Below are 17,123 nucleotides of genomic sequence, written 5' to 3' on the forward strand. Positions count from 1 at the left end.
CAGACAGAAGATGCAATAGGATAGCAAATGTTGTCAAATGAATCCTGGCACTTCTAAGCCCGAAGGAAATCATGTTCTTTGTAATATCTTGAAGGGGAGCACAGATGGACAAATTCTTGCATGTACTGTGAGGGGTCAAAAATTATAGGCAGACACAAAGTTGCAATGATTTTAGCACCAGACAACTTTATTGAACAAAAGGGGTTGGCTAAAGGCCTTTCTGTCCCCATCCTAAAGATTATGAAAATTATGCAAACTGTCCTTGTGTGCAAAACACATCTGACCCTCGCACTAGAAATGAACAATCAAAGTTGTAAGGCAAGTGTCTGTTTTTGATTGAGCAAACAGTGTGTAAAAATCAAATCTGAAAATTCAACAAACAATCCTTGAATCAAGGGGGTGGTTCCCTTCCCCTGGATTGTTTCTGGTAGGATAGTGAAAGTGTCCTTTTCAAACAATGATTCCTTAAGAGTAGCAAAATGTCTCTTCCATACAACACTTTCTTAGGGATCGCAAAAAAGTGTCTTTCGAAAAATAGCAAAACAAGCCTCTTTTATACAACTTTTAAGGATGGCAAACGTGTCTTTTCAAACCATGATTCCTCAAGAATAGTAGAAATGTCTTTTCCACAACACTTTAAGTATTGGTCTCCTGGTATACACCCCTGCCAGAAAACTTTCTGGGTTTTGCAGATCCCCTGGTATACTCTGTTAGGAATATGTTCTCCCAAAGGTTCATTGCCTGATGTGCTTCTTTCGCGCCTTGAAACACTTGTTCGCGCCTTGAAACACTTGTGTATAGGCGCGTTAGAAATGCCATATCATAGCAGTACTTCTTGCGATATTCTCTGCCTCTCTCTCTCCCTCCCACCGTTGTACTCCTTCACTGTTTATACTTCATTGACTTTTGGTTCTACTTGTTCCAACCTCCCCATATTGACTTCTCTCATACGAGGATGTGTGCATTGTGTCTAATTTACTTGCTTGGTATTCAAAAAGAGTTTAATTGTCCATGTGTCTTTCAGCACGCCCAGGGGTCCCCAACACTTATCGACATACTTGCTGGTGTTCAATGGCATTTCTGAATCACAGCACATTGATGCGGAGGCTTCTCCTGCTTTGCAGACCCTCATTCAGTTATTCCGCCGGCTCTGCATTCCTTTGCCAGTAAACCTGTTGCTGAGCCCCAAGACAATGTCCCCAATAGCCTTGCTGCTGCTGCCGGCCTTTCAACGGCCCTTCCAAGCCATCTGCTGCGCCTCTCCCGGTCTCACGCCTCTCTTATAAGTTACGCTCACAAGCGGTTGCTTGGAAGCGCCTCTCTCAACACGGTTTGCTTCTGTGCATCTGCTTCAGTTTTGCTTCTCACTTCACCCGCTCTTCATCCCTCTTATCCACTTGCCAACTGAAGGTGTGCACCATGTTTAAATGTCCCGCGCAGCTGATTTCCCATTGAAGGAAACACCAAGTTTATTGCGCAGACTAGTTTTTACAATCCACATTAACTCCTTCCTCTTCCTCGTACTTCAGATTTTATGGGAGTTGGAGTCCTAGCAATTATAGATCTTTTAAAGTTATATTGTTTAGGATCTTCGTTTAAATCATAAACAGAGACAGGATTGATTCACAGGTGGATGAGCATTGCACTGTTACTGGAAACTCGCATGTCAGATTTCACACAATGGAAATAAAGGCTTTGCCCAATTTGTTTGAATTTAATTGATCGTATGGTAAATATGGCTGAATTCTGCCAGTACCACTTATCGATTAAATTCGGACAAAACGGTTCATCAATACCGAACATTGGGAGCAGGATTACCTCCCACTCCCCATGTTTGGTAGGGATTGCCTTGGAGTTTAGCGGGGGTGTCCCCCAGCTTCCTGAGGCCTAGAAGCGGGGGAGGAAAAAAAAAGCAGACCCTGCGGCGTCAGATCCGACCCACGTAAGAGGGAACAAACTGACGCCGCAGGGTCAGAAGGAAGCAGAGAACCAAAAGGTAAGTGGGGGTTATGAATTTGGATGGTGGAGGGTCAGGATTTTGCCAGAGTAAAAATTGTATCTGTGGCGAAATGGACCACCATCAATTCCACTGTGAAGAATTCTGCCACGGTCAAATCACGTATATCCGGATTTAAGATCGGCATCCAGGGAGTGACTAACAAATATGGTCTGCAGAGCACAAGAGACACTGTAATCCACTGTACCATCTCCTTTTTAAAGAGGCAGAGGTAGCAGATCGGTCAATCTAGGTGACTGTGCATTTTCTTTATTTTAGAGCATTTATTTTAGAGCAGAGTAAACAATCTTGAGAGGATGATGACATTTTAGTTTGCAAGCCTTCAGAAGTTCGGTTTCTGAGCTGTAGGACGTGGGGATCTACAGGACTGTGAAAACTGTCAGTTCAGCATATGCACTACCTGAATAAAAGACAATCTTTCACACCAGTTTACAATTTACTTTATTAATTTGGAAAAAACAACCTCCACTTTATAGGGTAGGCAGTGGAAATTACCATAATTTACAAAGTGTGTGAGCAGAGGAAATAATGCATCTAATCAAATAAAACAAAAACGCAAGGGAGACGGCGGTTAGCTTCCATAAGAACATAAAACACTGATACATTCAAAGGGGTTTATACCACTGAGAACCCTCCTTTATCAACTACTTTGGAAAGGGTGCTTCTTTGACTTGACTTTTTTTACTTCCTCCTTTTTATAGAGATACCCACTCACACACATCCCTACCCTCTACTGCTATATATTTACTAATTTCTCGCTTGTTCCCCCATGTTTTCCTCTACTCTTGCCCAAACGCTTAACCACTCCTAATCCTTCGTTCCCTTGCTTCTCTCACTCTCCCTCCACCCCCACTATCCTCCAACCCTCTGCAGTCCCCTGACCCGAAATTCCAATGTTACTCAAAACATATATTCACGAGATGTCATTTGTGCTGGTCGTGGAAACAAGACCGCGCAGAGCAACAGAGGTTCGAATCCCTGATCTGCACTTAGAAACCGAACTCTGGTATTAAAAATATAATTAAATAAAAATTATGGAATTTTCCTTCAATTTTTCAGAAAAGGCAGCTAATCTTTTTAAGGTAAGGCAAACTGTTCATAAAAGCATATTTAAGAGAGCTAGGGTTTGTCCACATTGGCCCTCAAAAAGGTAAAAGACTCCAAGAGAAGTTTATTTCCCCCCCAATGAACACCATATCATTAGATATTACTTATACACACAGCACCCATCCTCTGACTTTATTCGAACATCTCTGTAAATAAGATTAGGGATAGTGGTAAGCCACTAGCAGATTACATCATCGGATAGACAGACTCTAGACCTCATATTTGAATTGAGTACCTCTTTCAAGCCAGTGGAGATTCGGGATGTTCCACTTGCAGGTGGACACCACTAACCATGGACCAGGTTTCATACAGGGGGAATATGCCACTACTCCTGCAGCCCAGAATGGACTCGCTGTCATGAAAGAACACAGCCAGAGAGGGGTGCATGCTTTAGAATGTCAAGGGCAGCTTGGAAACTGGCTGTAGAATACCGCATTTCAGAGTAAATTCACCACATTCTCAATTAAACACCCTGTGATCGACATTACATCAGGAGTGGCAACTGCGATCTTGGAAACTGGAAACAAAGATATGAGAAAACCAGTCGAAAAGCGCTTAAGTAAGACTGATGTAGCATTGCAGCTAATGAAATATGCTTCCATTGGAATTCAAACAAACCTCAATCATCCACCTTGGGCGCACAGATCACGCTAATTAAGAAACACAATCACAATAGTAATAATGAAATAAGGTTTCTTTTTACAAGCCAAAAACAAAATACACTGTAGCTGAAAAACTTTTTCCAACAGTACTTTCAGACAGATGCTGGCCCCACTGAGCTGGATACGGCATGCTGAGCAGACAAATGAAAAAACGTTTGCCAGAAAGAGAAAAATGCAAACAAAAAGCACTGTATGGATCCATCTCTGCCTGTAAAGAGCAGTCTTTATTCTTTCTGAACAATTTATAAAATAACAGTGATAGTGTGTGAGCAGGAAGCACGAGCAGGAGTGCAAATGCAGAAGAGAGTCCAGGGCACCAGTCAACTGACCCTATCAAAACAAACCGATTTTGGTCACACGAGCCAGAAGACTTATGCCATAAGGCTGATGAGAGAACACCAGGTAGATCTTTACTCCTCTTTCTTGTCTTTTGGCCCATCCACAACAGCCTGTTTACAAAAAGAAAGAAAAAAAAAAACATCAGGTAATGCCTCAGAGATCAGTGACTGAGAAAGTACATAAGGTATTCATAAGGTGAAAACCTAGCTAAGAAGCAATGGAGCACTTAAAAATGACTGCGCTAAGCACCAGGGTGGTCAGGGATGGATGCCAAGTGGGCGCGAGCAGAGCCGCCGGACCAGTGATGCGTGGTGCACCAGGCCTTGGGGAAGCTATTCAGACAGGTCCAGGCCTGCAAGACCAATACTGGAAAAAATGTAATAATCCACAAGGAAAAGACGCGCTAACTGGATGACTTGCTCTGTAAAGAGGCAGATAGACCATTTAATGATTGCCTCTGCGAACTCCATAAAAAGGACACATTAACGGATCATCTGCATGAAACTGCTATTAATATAAACATGCAATAAGCGAACACCACAAACCTCACATTTTTCCGACAAGCTTTCCAAATACTGACACGTAACCCAGGTCCAACCCTCCTGTTCTCATAGTATACACATGAGGGGAAAACTACTATTCATTGTCAAAAGCAACAAGCAGTCATCAGAAACGTATAGCTTGGACCGGACTTCTCACTCACAAACACTGGGGGGGGGCAATTCTCAAAACACATTGGGCCTGGCTCATTAAGGTCGCTAGTGCATGCAGAATATTAGCACGCTCCACATAACTTCCCCCCACCCCTTACCTTATTCTTTGTTGAGAAGCACTAACAAGTTGGGTAGCTGGAGTACAGAGACCCATGACCAGCAACTAAACCGCTAAACTAACCTCTACATAGTCTGCGAGCACCTGATATCCCACCCCTTACAGGCTGCCCGTAGACTGCAGGCAATCAGAGCTACTAAAAGTGGTGCACGCAAATCTCACTAATCTTGGCTGTACCAGTGGTAGTGCTGACAACGATAGGAATCATCAACAGTGTCAGACATACATTGTAGAAATGCTATCAAGATTACTGGGACAGAAATGATAGAAAACCTTTGTTAAAGGTAGACAGCAAAAGTGAGCCATGTTTCAGCTAAGGAAAAACAGACACAGCCTAGCGCATCCTGCCATGATGGCTTGACGTCAATAAGGTTATGCTGCAGGAACCACAGGAATGGCTCAGTGGGGTCTAACTTCATCAAGTCTGGTCAACTGTATTAAGAACAGCTGCAGTGTCAGAAAAGGTCAGACAGAAATGTGCAGATGTCTTCAGCTATGCATATACCAGTCATCTGAACAAATACCAAATGACAACCCCAGTCTTAAAATCCCAGGGTAATAAAATCAGGAGTGTATGGAAGGACCCAATGCCAACTTGTATGAATGAAGGTCTCAAAGAAATAAAAACCTTAGTGCGTGCCTACAAAATTAATCCTCGTTGAACACCTTTTATCTTGGGCCCTTGCTACACATTAGAGAACAACAGTTAGAAACGTAGCAGAAGACAAAACTACATTTGGAGGAAATAAGTGTCAAGGCCCAATCAAAGCATGGCTAGATTATTTTGCCCATTAGTAAGTGGACTAGGCAAGCACAGGAAAGTAGTCTTAGACACGAAAGGTTCCACGAAAAAGGAAAAGGAAAAACGCAGTATTTAACAAGGGCCCACGATTCTTATAAACCATTCCTCTCTCATCGTGTCAGAGCGCCTCCACTTGAACCCTTCCCGGTGAGGAAAGAGCATGGCTAAAACATATGCATTCATTTCTCCCTACAACATGGTGTGCATGTGACGGCGAGTCAGAGCACCTCCACTTGAACCCTTCCTGGTGAGGAAAGAGCATGGCTAAAACATATGCCTTCATTTCTCCCTACAACATGGTGTGCATGTGACGGCCTGCTGCCAAGAGCAGTATGCAGGGGTCTCAACCCTGTTACAAAGCTATTTTCCAGATTACCCGAGTCATTTTTCTTTAAAAAATAAAAAGAAATATATATATATATATATATATATCTCCTATTAATCCGAGTAAGGCTAACAAGGGAGGGGAGGCTTTCAATTGCTGTATCTGCAGTGCAACTTTACAGTGATTCATCATTCAAAATTAAATGCAAGTACGGTTTTATTCCTATGGCACAAAGCTTCAGTCGTATATTTGCAATGAACCAGTTTGTGGCTGATCACTTTTTTTGCCACAGACTGGCAAAATAGTCTAACTTCATAAAATAAAAATGGCACAAAGAAAACGTTGATTCTTTATTGATATATAGCAGTTAACTGCTCATCCTATTGAAAATAGTGATATACAAATTAATAATTTAGGTTGGTTTGCTAATCCATTTTTTTATTTAGCAATTTCAGCTAATCAATTTTGCAAAACTTGTTTTATTTATTGAGCATTTTATTAGTCACCAATACAATAAGACATGCATTACGTACCGTAATAGCATTTCAGATGATTGTATCTGCTGAGATTCACATGCTGTGCATACAGTCCGACATCTAGTAGTAACCGGCGAGTTTTGCATCTCGTCTTTCGTGGATCGAAAGGGGACGTCGGCATAGTGCTCTCTGTAACACTATCCCCAACGTGACGTGTAGTGTACGCAGAAATCCTCACGCGTCGAGGTCCCTCAGATCGTATTTTTTCTGCCGTGAGGGAGCCTTATGACTATCGTGAGTGAGTACAGAAAGAGAGAAGTAGTAAGAAGTCCATGTTCCTTCCATCCGAGCGGGGAGGAAGGGTGGGCGCATGTGAATCTAAGCAGATACAATCATCAGAAATACAATTACGGTAAGTAATGCATGTCTTCAGATGCTTTTTAATCTGCTTAGAATCACATGCTGTGCATAGACTAGCGAGCAGTAACCGGAGTTGCAGGTGGCTTGTGAGAAGGAATAGTAGTGAAAAGATGTCTTAGTATTGCTTGTCCCACCTAAGAATCAGACCTAGAGTGTGCGTCTAGGCAATAGTGTTTTGTAAAGATGTGTACAGAACTCCAGGTTGCCGCTTTGCAAATGGACTCGAGAGGAACATTGGCAATGAATGCTATGGAAGCCCCTGAGTAGAGTGTGCTCTGGGCTTCAAGGGCAGTTCTCTCTTGGCAAGAGTGTAGCAGAGTGTGATGCAGTTGACAATCCATTTAGAGATGTCCGATTTAGAGACATGGTCCCCAAAACTGGTTTGTTCGCCTTAGTGGTTTAGTTCTTTCCAGATAGTACATGACTAGTGTGTGTAGGCTTCTTTCTGCATGTTGGTAGGGTTCTGGAAGCTCGCACCCTTCCTAAGTTTCCTGATCTGTTGGACCCAAGGATGCTTTCTGCACCAGGTAGCTGCATTGCCATTGTCCCTGCAGCACTGTTTTTTTTCCACTTGGCAAACCATTTTAATTTCAGAAATTACACACTGCAAATTGGAAGTGTGTTCTAACTTTCTGCTGCTTTAATTGCACTGACTCATTTCAATGAAATGGATGTTTCCTGCTGCCTCACAGTGTGTTTGAGGTTTTCCATCATGGCTGCCTAGCCTCCTTGTTTGCATGAGGCGGTGTAAAGTGCCTCCCTCCATCATCTGAAGTGATTGGCTGTTCGCTTCAAGCCAATCGGGGGACCGGCAGGCTTCAGCCGGCCCCAGTTTCAAAGGTCTACTTTCTAAGGTCCCTGTCAGCTTCTCCGTCTGCTTCACAGGCTGCATCATGAGATTCTGCAACAGCCAAACCCTCGTTGTCACTGAGGCTGCTTCCCTGGACTATTGGACTGCCATGACTCTCTTACCATATTCTGTTTGGGTTAGTTCCCTCCTTGATTTACCTGTACTTCCTTCTCAGAGGGTACTCAACTCTTCCTGTCATGTTCTCATGTGAAGCGTATCTATACTCACCTCTACCATCTGACTACCACTCTAAATTCCTTAACTACTGGTCTCCCATTTAACTTTTAAGTCAAACTGAGTGTATTTTTGCATTTACTTGACAGTCAGACTCGGGTGTATTTTTGCATTTACTTGACAATCAGACTTGGGTGAATTTTCGCGTTTACTTGACAGTCAAACAGTGTATTTTTGCATTTACTTGACAATCAGACTTGGGCCTATTTTCGCATTTACTTGACAGTCAGACTTGGGTGTATTTCTGCATTTACTTGAAAGTTCAACTTCAGTGTATTTCTGCATTTAACTTTTGGCCATTGATTGTAACCTGCTAGCCCAGTGACTGTTCAATACAGCTTTACTTGCTTACTCCTTCCTCTGCCTCTTCTCATTTCCACTCATGGTACTTTGTTTCTCCCATCTATTCCAACTGTTTCTCCATCAACTACCCTTCCCTTCTCACTAAGTCTGGAAAAAAGAAATTTAAAAAGGATATCTTGGCCTCCAACCCTGGACTCCCCATCGCCGATACCTATACCAGCGCTTCTTCCAGACAGACCCTCACCGACATCCTCTTTGTTGTTCCTTCGCCGGATCTATGGACCCCCCATATGATCTCTGTGCTTTGTCCCATCTCCTCCTCTCCCATTAATGGTGGCACTCGCTGGGATGTCCTCATGGCTTCTTTCGACTCCTCCAGAGTCATCCTTAAAGTCTACCTAAAAGCCACTGTCCTGGTCCAAGGTCCTCAGGCCAATCTCCTCCTCTTCGATAGGAGTTTCCCTCGCCTCATCAACTTCCTCTCATCTCAAGCTGTCCCCTCCTCTCACTCCCTGGCTACCTTACCCACTTTTTCCTCCTCCTTTGCCACTCTTCAGGCTACCTCCACAACTCCACAGGGCGTACCTCTGATTTGTACCCCTCCCCGGAAGGTCTTTAAGGCTGGCAACCTTCTTCATCTTGCAACTCTCAACTCTCGCTCTGCTGTCAAACACTCCTCTGACATCTGCCACCTCCTTGAAGAACTGGACCTTGATGTCCTCGGTCTTACGGAGACATGGTTCACAGCTAGCTCTGTCACAAGCTTTGACACTCTACTCCCTGAGGGCTACAAGATCCTCTCCGCACCCAGATCCACTCGACCTGAAGGGGGCGTAGCCCTGATCTTTCCGGGGTGATTTCCTGCCACTATCATTCCCATTCAGATTTACTCCTCTTTTGAATGCCTTGTCTGCAGGCTCTCAATCTCTCCTAGCCACTCTCTTACTGTTGCTAGTCTTTACAGGCCCCCCGGGCAAATCACCTCTTTTCTCTGAGTGGGCCGACCTCTCCGCCCTCCTGGCCTCAACCACTCAAATCCTCCTTGGGGACCTCAACATTCACCTCGATTCTCACTGTCCCTCATCGCTGCTCTTTCGCAACCTCTGCGATACCCTCTCCCTGCAGGGCACACTTGATGTCTTGATCTCCCCTGGCCTCCCCCTCTCTATTCCTCGGACCACTCCTCTCCTGGAGTGACCACTGCCTCCTCTCCTCCCATCTCTCACTCTCTTCCCCCAAGCCAACCACACCCCAACACTTCCACTTACCTTCTCGGACATCCGACCTATGAAGCGTGTGTCAGCTGAGGCTTTCGCTGCCACCTTCTCTCCCCCTCCTCCTCCCCTGGCTGACTCACACCCCGACACAACCCTGTCCCTTCTCTACTCTTCCATCTCTGATACTCTTGATGCTCTTGCCCCAGTCAGGAGGATCCGCTTGAAGTCCAAAGCCAAGTGCAATTCCTGGTATGATTCCGACCTAGCTACACTTAAACGTAAGTGTAGGGCGGCTGAGAGGAAATGGAGGTCTTCTTGCTCATCCTCCGACAAACTGGCCTGTCGCCTGCTCCAAAGGCAATACCGAGACTCTGTTCGCACTAAGAAGGGAGCCCACATTCAAGCCTGTGTGTCTGCGCCATCCAACAACTTGGCCCAACTCTTTAAAATCTGCAAGGAGCTTGCCAACCCTGCAGCAGTCTCCTCCTCCCCTCCTCTTGCCTCCCAGGCTCTCTGCAATGCCCTTGCCTTACACTATCTCTAAAACCCAGAACATCCTGTCCACCCTCGCCTCCCCTCCCCCTGCCATTCACTCTCAGTCTGTACTTTGAGACCCCCCTTTAAGCATCCCCCCCCACCATCCTTCTCTTCCTTTCTCATTTTCTCCCCTGACAAGGTCGCTAGACAAGTCCGATCTATGAAAGCCTCGTCAAAACAGGTTTCTCCCTGTTACTCCAAAACCATCAAGGACCACATTGACACCCTCGCTCCTGCCCTTGCTGATTTTTGCAACCACTCGTTTGCCTCAGGATCCTTCCCCTCCCCTCTGAAGCACTCCCTTGTTCATCTTCTTCTCAAGATACACACAGCTGATCCTACTTGTCCGGCAAACTATCGCTCAATTTCCATTACCCCCTTTCTGGGCAAACTCCTGGAAAAGCTGGCTATCTCTCAGCTTAACCTTCATTCAGATTCTGTTGGTTGTCTCCATGACCACCAGTCTGGCTTCAGAGCGCCCAGAAGCACGGAAACTGCTCTCCTCAATATCAGTGAAGATCTGTTTTCCAACCTTGATTCCAACATTCCCTCTGTCATCATCCTTCTTGATCGCTCTTCTGCCTTCGACACGGTCAACCACACCATCCTGCTCAACCGTCTCCGTGATAATCTGGGTATCACTGATCAGGCTCTGGCTGACCTCTTTCCTGTCTGATCAACCCTCCCAGGCCCAACTGGGGTCTATCCTATCTATCTTCCTCTCCACCTGTGCGGTTCCCCAGGGGTCTAACCTTTCAACCTGGCTTTTCAACGAATACCTGACAACTCTCGCTCACTGCATTGCCATTTTCTGCTCAAATTTCCAGTGCTACGCTGATGACACTAAACTCATTTTCTGGCTGCCCTCGGCCACCTCCTCTCCCTCTCTCATCTCCGACTGCCTAACTGCCATTCAAAATTGGTGTGCCGCCAATGATCTTTGTCTGAATACCAGCAAGACGGAGATCCTCCTAATCGGCACACCATCTCCATCCTTTTCCCTCTCTCTGGCCGGCCTCCCTTGGCCCTCCTCCTACACCTACCTGCGAGGCTAAGAACCTTGGCATCATCTTTGACTCCACAATTTCCTTCTCGGCCCAGATCTCTGATGTCTCTAAAAAGTCAAACTTCCTACTGCACCTCCTCAGAGGTATTGTTCCTTTCCTCTCCTTCCCTCAGAAGCTCACTGTCTCCCAAGCTCTGGTTCTCTCTCGGTTGGACTTTTGTAACAGCCTCTTTCTAAATCTACCTGCCTCTACTCTCCGCCCTCTACAACTTATCCAGAACAGGACTGCGAGACTTGTCCTTGGCCTCAAGCCCTGGGATCGTATCTCTCCAGCTTTGAAATCTCACCATTGGCTCCCAGTGGATGCAAGGATTAAATTCAAAACCCTCTGCATTGTCCACAAGGCTTTCTGGGGCCTGGTTCCAAAATACCTTCAGCTATCCCTCCGCAAATATCTCCCCTCTCGAGCTCTTCGCTCCTCTACCTCTAACTCCCTCAGGGTCAGTCGTTTTTCAAAGAAACGAGCTGGGGGTAGATCTCCATCATCGGCTGCGGCCTCCCTCTGGAACAGCCTCCCTGCCACTCTAAAACTTGAGAACCATCTCCGGTTCCGGAAGCAACCTTCCTCTTTGCTTCTGCTTTCGCTCCTTCTCCCCAGCTGATCTGCTCTCTTAGCACTGTGCACCCAGCCACCCTCTGTCCCCTGGGCCCAGGTACCTGCTCACCCTGCCACCTTCCTGCACTGCCTCCTGGACATCCCTTGCACTGGGGACTGTATCTGTACCCATACAGCCCCCCCATTTTTCTTCTTTTTCTGCACTTATTCAGACTTGCCCAGTCTGCTGCCTTAAACACAGTACTTGCCACTTGCTGGCTGCACTACCACAGTTTGCCTCAATTTTCTATTTATTTTATTTATCTGCGCTCCTCGGCTTCTGCACTTTCCACTCTCCCCCTTCCATGCCCTTTTTCCCTTTTCCCTTTCCCATGCACTTGCACGTTCTCAATGTCACTGGGCCTAGTAAGATCGTTTTTATGTTGTGCTGTGCTCTCCCTTGTTCCCCTCCCTTGCCTAGTCGCGCTCTGAAACACTTGTGTACGAGCGCGATACAAATAAAATATATCATGTAGGCAGTTCTATAGACTGGTTCACATGGAACTTTGAAATGAATTTAGGTACAAACCTTGGGTGAATCTCTGAATTGTGATGAAAGGGTCTAGAATAGAAAGGGCCTGTAGTTCACTTACTCTACCTATGGAAGTGACTGCCACTAGGAAGGCCGTCTTGTAAGTGAGTGCTTTCAGGCTTGCTTTGTGCATAGGTTCAAAGTGAGAACCCATAAATCTGGTTAACACCACATTTAGATCCCATCCGGGAGCCGGGTTGGAAATGGGAGGATACATTCTCTTAACCCCTTCCATAAAAGCTTTAATTACTGGGATCTTCCACCAAGAAATTTTCTGCTGTGACGTAGTGTAGGCTGAAAGTGCAGCTAAGTGAACCTTCATTCAATGGGATTGATGCCCTTGGTATTACACCACATGACAGTGTTTCCATTTATTGGAGTAGCAATGTTTGTAGTTAAGTTTCCTTGCTTCTCTGAGTATATCCATGCATCGCTGAGGAAGTTGAAGATGTCCAAACTCTAAGATTTCAGGAGCAAGGCCGCTAACTTGAGAGTTTGCGAGCATGGATGTATCGTTTCCCCCCTGTCCTGAGACAACATGTTGTAAGGGAAAAGCAATTTCATCGGAGGAAAGAGACATTTCCATCAGATGGGAGAACCAGGGTTGGTGTGCCCATAATGGGGCCTCAACAATCATGGTAACTGGTTCCTGGTGCATCTTGTGCACAATCTTGTTGAGTTGGGGGGGGGGGGGGGGGGGTCGTAAACAAATCACCCTGACCATGTTATCCAGACACCGTTCCCCTTGGATTGGTTCGCGGGTACCTGGAGGCGTAATCTGGGCATTGTGAGTTCTCCAGAGTTGCGAACAAGTCGATCTCTAGGAAACTCCATTCTGCGAAAACATTGGAGACAATGTCTTCGTTTAGTCGCCATCCATATTCTAAGGGCAGTGGGAAGTCTTGGCTAAGCATGTCTGCCAGAAGATTGGAGTTCCCCTGGAACATGTGAGACAATAGAAACTTCTTGTGTTTGAGAGCCCACTTCCAAATGTTCTGAGAAAGTTTGTGACAGCCCTGGAGAATGAGTGCCCCCCCGCCCGCCCCCACTGCTTGTTCAGGTAGTACATGGCTGTGGTGCTGTCCGTGAGGACCAGTACTGTCTTTCCCTGTAGCTGCGTCTGAAAGGCTTTCAGTGCTTTGAACACCGCTAGTAGCTCCAACAGGTTTATGTGGTTGGAAGCTACCACTGGGGACCAAACCCTGTGCGCCGTCTGTTGAAGAAGGTGAGCCCCCCCACCCTGTGAGGGATGCTTCAGTCGTGAGAGTGACTTCTACTGCGGGGGTGGTGATGGTGTTCCCCTTCTAGAGGTTTTCCCTCGACCACCACCTCAGAGAGAGAACGAGGGCCACGAGAACCACTAGATTGTCCCATAGTCCGCTGGACTGACACCATTGGCCGTTTAGCCACTCTTGCATGGGGCGCATGCACAAACACGCGTGAGGAACCAGTAAATGCAGGCTGCCATCATAACCAACAATCGCATGGCCTTGCGTACCGTCACCTTGCGACCAGCTACATACTGAGGGATTTTGAACCCTCTCATTGGAGGGGAAGACAAGCCCGTCTTCTGTTTCTGTCCGAATAAGAGTCCCTAGAAACTGCTGGACTTGCCTGGGGTCCAGGCTGGATTTCTTCTTGTTTATGGAGAATCCCAGACTGAATAAAAGGTTGACCATCCTTGGAATATTTCCTAGGCATGTTTCACAGGAGTCCCCTGTTATGAGCCAGTCGTCAAGGTAAGGATAAACTGGGATGGAATGCCCGCGCAGGTGAGCCGCTGCCACTGCCAATACCTTTGTAAATCCCCTTGGGGTTGAGGCAATGACGAAGGGAAGGACTTTGAACTGATAGTGCTTGCCCTCTATTATGAACCTTGGGTACTTTGTGTGCCGGTAACATTGAAATATGAAAGTATGTATCTTTATGTCCAATGTTGCCATGTAGAATTACGTCTTGCAGCGTCACCATACAAAACTTTTGGGGTTTGACAAAATTGTTCGCTGGGCGCAAGTCTAGAACAGGGCGCATGGTTATATCCTGCATCTGGATCTTGGCGGTCTGTACCGAGGTGGCCGGCTGAACTCTATGCAGTACTCGTGGGTGACGGTCTTGAGCACCCACCGGTCCGATGTGATCCCCTCCAATGCATGCAGGAATGTTGTTAAGCGACCCCGACCGGGGAGGCATCGGTGAGGACCCGGATTCAAGAGTCATTTTGACCAGGGGACGGGGAGCCTCTAAGGGTGGCATTACGACCCCTTCCCTTTCCCCGACATTGTCCTCTGGGAGGGCAAGTACTGGGGGTGTTAGAACCTTGTCCCGAAGACACATTTTTCCATGAGTCATACTGCTTATGTGGGGAACGTTGAAGGGTTGCCTGTGAAAGGAGCAGCGAGAACCCCCCCCCCCACCCCCTCTTTGTTGAAAAGGTCTTTGAGTAATCTGGTTCAAAGATTTGAGGGTCTCATGTTCCTTCTTGGCAGTCTCCAGTGCCTCGTCCACCGCCTTTACAAACAAATTGCAATCTTCCACAGGTTTGTTAATCAATGATGCACAAGTCTCGGGTTTGAACCCGGAGTTCCTCAACCAGGCATGGTGCTTTAGAAGGGTACCTTGTGCTAGGGAACGACCAGCTGTTTAAGCAGCATCCAAGGTATTCTTGAGGATGTGATTGACTTGTTTGCCCTCTGACACGATTGCTAGTAGGCGGGTGCGCACTGGTTCTGCGACTTCCTGCAGACCCTCCTTCAGTAGGTTCCACTGGAGATCAGAATAACTAGCCAATAGCGTGGTATTGGCTATGCGCATGGAGTAAGCCTCAGCAGTGGGGATTCTTTTTCCCAAAGCATATAGCTTTTTACACTCTATCTGGTGGCGACTTGCCTATAGACAAGGGCACCCCTGCCCTTTTCCTAGTCGTCGTGACCACCAGAGAATCTGGTGTGGCATGCCCTCTAATATATAGGGGATCGGTTGGGGAGGGCCTAAATAGTTTCTCCACCCTGGGATTAAAAGCTCTGGTTTGAGAGGGTGTCGAAGAAGGGGCGATGCACCTCTTGATGGAAATGAGAAGGGGAATAGCTTGGATAGCCGGAGGCTTCTCTTTTAAAGAGTTCTCTACAAAATCTGCATCTACCACAGCCTCCTGTGTGGTTATTTGAAAGTGCTCAGTCGCCTTCCTAAGAGTGACATTAAACGCCATCTGGTCGTCCACAGGAGAGGCCTGACACAGATGGGGGAAGACTATGGAACATCCAGGCAAATGGCACCCGGGTCCGGGGTAGGGGATAGCCACGGTGGGTTCTCACCAACAGGTTGTCATCTCCCCAATCCGGGGTGTGATCATGAGGATCACCCCCCCCCCCGTGCATAAGGGTCCTGTGCATAAGGGTCAGGAGGAACCTCTTCAGGGTCTGAAAGATCAAAGACCTCTTCATGGAGAGGGTCTGAGGTCCTCTGGTATTTAGTTATTGTGGGTACATCACAAGGAATCTCCTCACAAGGACTTTTTGGAGTGAATCTCTCTGAAAAATCTACACATTTTTCTAGCCTGTTCGTACAACCCTTACATTTCTCCCTAGTCCATTTAGATGACCCAGCGGTGTCTAAAGGGGGAAAGAACTCCTCCAGAGGATCTTATAGCCCAGAACGTCGAGATTTTTCACTGGGGACTCTCTGTAAAGTCCTGTCGCTCTTTCAGGTCTTTAGGAGTCTCCTTCGATGTATTTTTGGGCCTATCCTGCGCTTCTGGGCAGCCCGATATGTCTTTCGATGGATCTTTGGGTTTACCAGCTGCCGAGACAATCTGCACAAGGCTTTCGCCGATGCTCAGCGTTACGGGAAGGTGTTTAGGGTGGGAAGGCGGCTGTGTCGAAAACCTCAGCCCGACCGGAGCTTTAAGCGTCGCTGCGCTCTTGGGAGGCGCGGCAACGGTCTTGAGGGATTTGGTGCTTGCACCCTTAGCTAGAGTGTGCCCGGACGCATGCCGCTGACACGGTTGCGGGAAGGGCTGCCGATCCTGCGAATCGACAGGTGTCATTGAGGAACTCTATGCACCCGTTGGCGCCTTGGACCGTTTCGACTAGTAGGCCGCGACGGTAGTGGGGGTTGTGCGTTTAGTCCCATGCGATGTGGGTGCGTCCTCGTTGCTGGGGTGTAACCTCCCCAGAGCAGGACTCATGTCGTGCATATCCGGGCCGGGGACGGACGTCTTGGAGCGAGTCTGCTCCGTTGTCAGGTCAATGGCATCCGTGTCGAGCCATGGTCGCAGCTATGGGCCTCATCACTTTTGGCAGCTTTGGCTGTGGGGGAGCTACCCTCAGCCTGCAACATTGCATAGGCCGCCTACCGTTTTACACAAAGCTCCTTTATGGTCTTAGGCAGTAGGAACTTACAGTGCGTGGAGGGGGAGACACTTATTGCACCGAGGGTGCTACTCTTTCCAGAGACATTTTCCCTTACAAGAAGGGCAAAATTTAAAGGGAGGCCTGTCCATAGCGCAGGGAAACAAAAGCAATGACAATACCAAAGGGGCAAAGAGAGGGGAGAACCCCCGGTCCCCACTCTCCCTACTGTGTAGGTCGGCCAGAAGGCCCGGCCATGCGGTCGACAGTCTTGACCGAAACATCACCCCATCTAAGTCCGTTCTGTCTTTGGCAGTGGTTCAGTAATCGAAGAGGGGACGAATGTTGTATAAAATGACCAAAGGTCGGGATTTTTACAAATTAGCAATATTAGGTAGAGCTCCGCATAAGGCGACCAGCTAGCTAATCAGAGGGACGACGATGCATGAGGATTTCTGGGTAAA

At 47.1% G+C, this 17,123-nt stretch overlaps 1 protein-coding gene across 2 annotated transcripts in view; it reads right to left on the reverse strand.

The window, feature by feature from the left end:
• Positions 1–2,441: 2,441 nt before the first annotated feature.
• The window catches only part of BCAP31 (B cell receptor associated protein 31), a 310,400-nt gene continuing 295,718 nt past the window's right edge, over positions 2,442–17,123 (reverse strand). Inside the window, exon 8 of one of the 2 annotated variants that reach the window (XM_069645373.1) lies at positions 2,442–4,235. In XM_069645373.1, coding sequence (XP_069501474.1) covers positions 4,197–4,235 — 39 coding nt within the window. In that variant the 3' untranslated portion in view covers positions 2,442–4,196. The remainder of the gene's footprint in view (positions 4,236–17,123) is intronic. The other variant, XM_069645374.1, reaches the window with a different exon arrangement.

The sequence above is a fragment of the Ambystoma mexicanum genome, chromosome 2p, assembly GCF_040938575.1.
Source record: "Ambystoma mexicanum isolate Mex_15411 chromosome 2p, UKY_AmexF1_1, whole genome shotgun sequence".
Lineage (NCBI taxonomy): Eukaryota > Metazoa > Chordata > Amphibia > Caudata > Ambystomatidae > Ambystoma > Ambystoma mexicanum.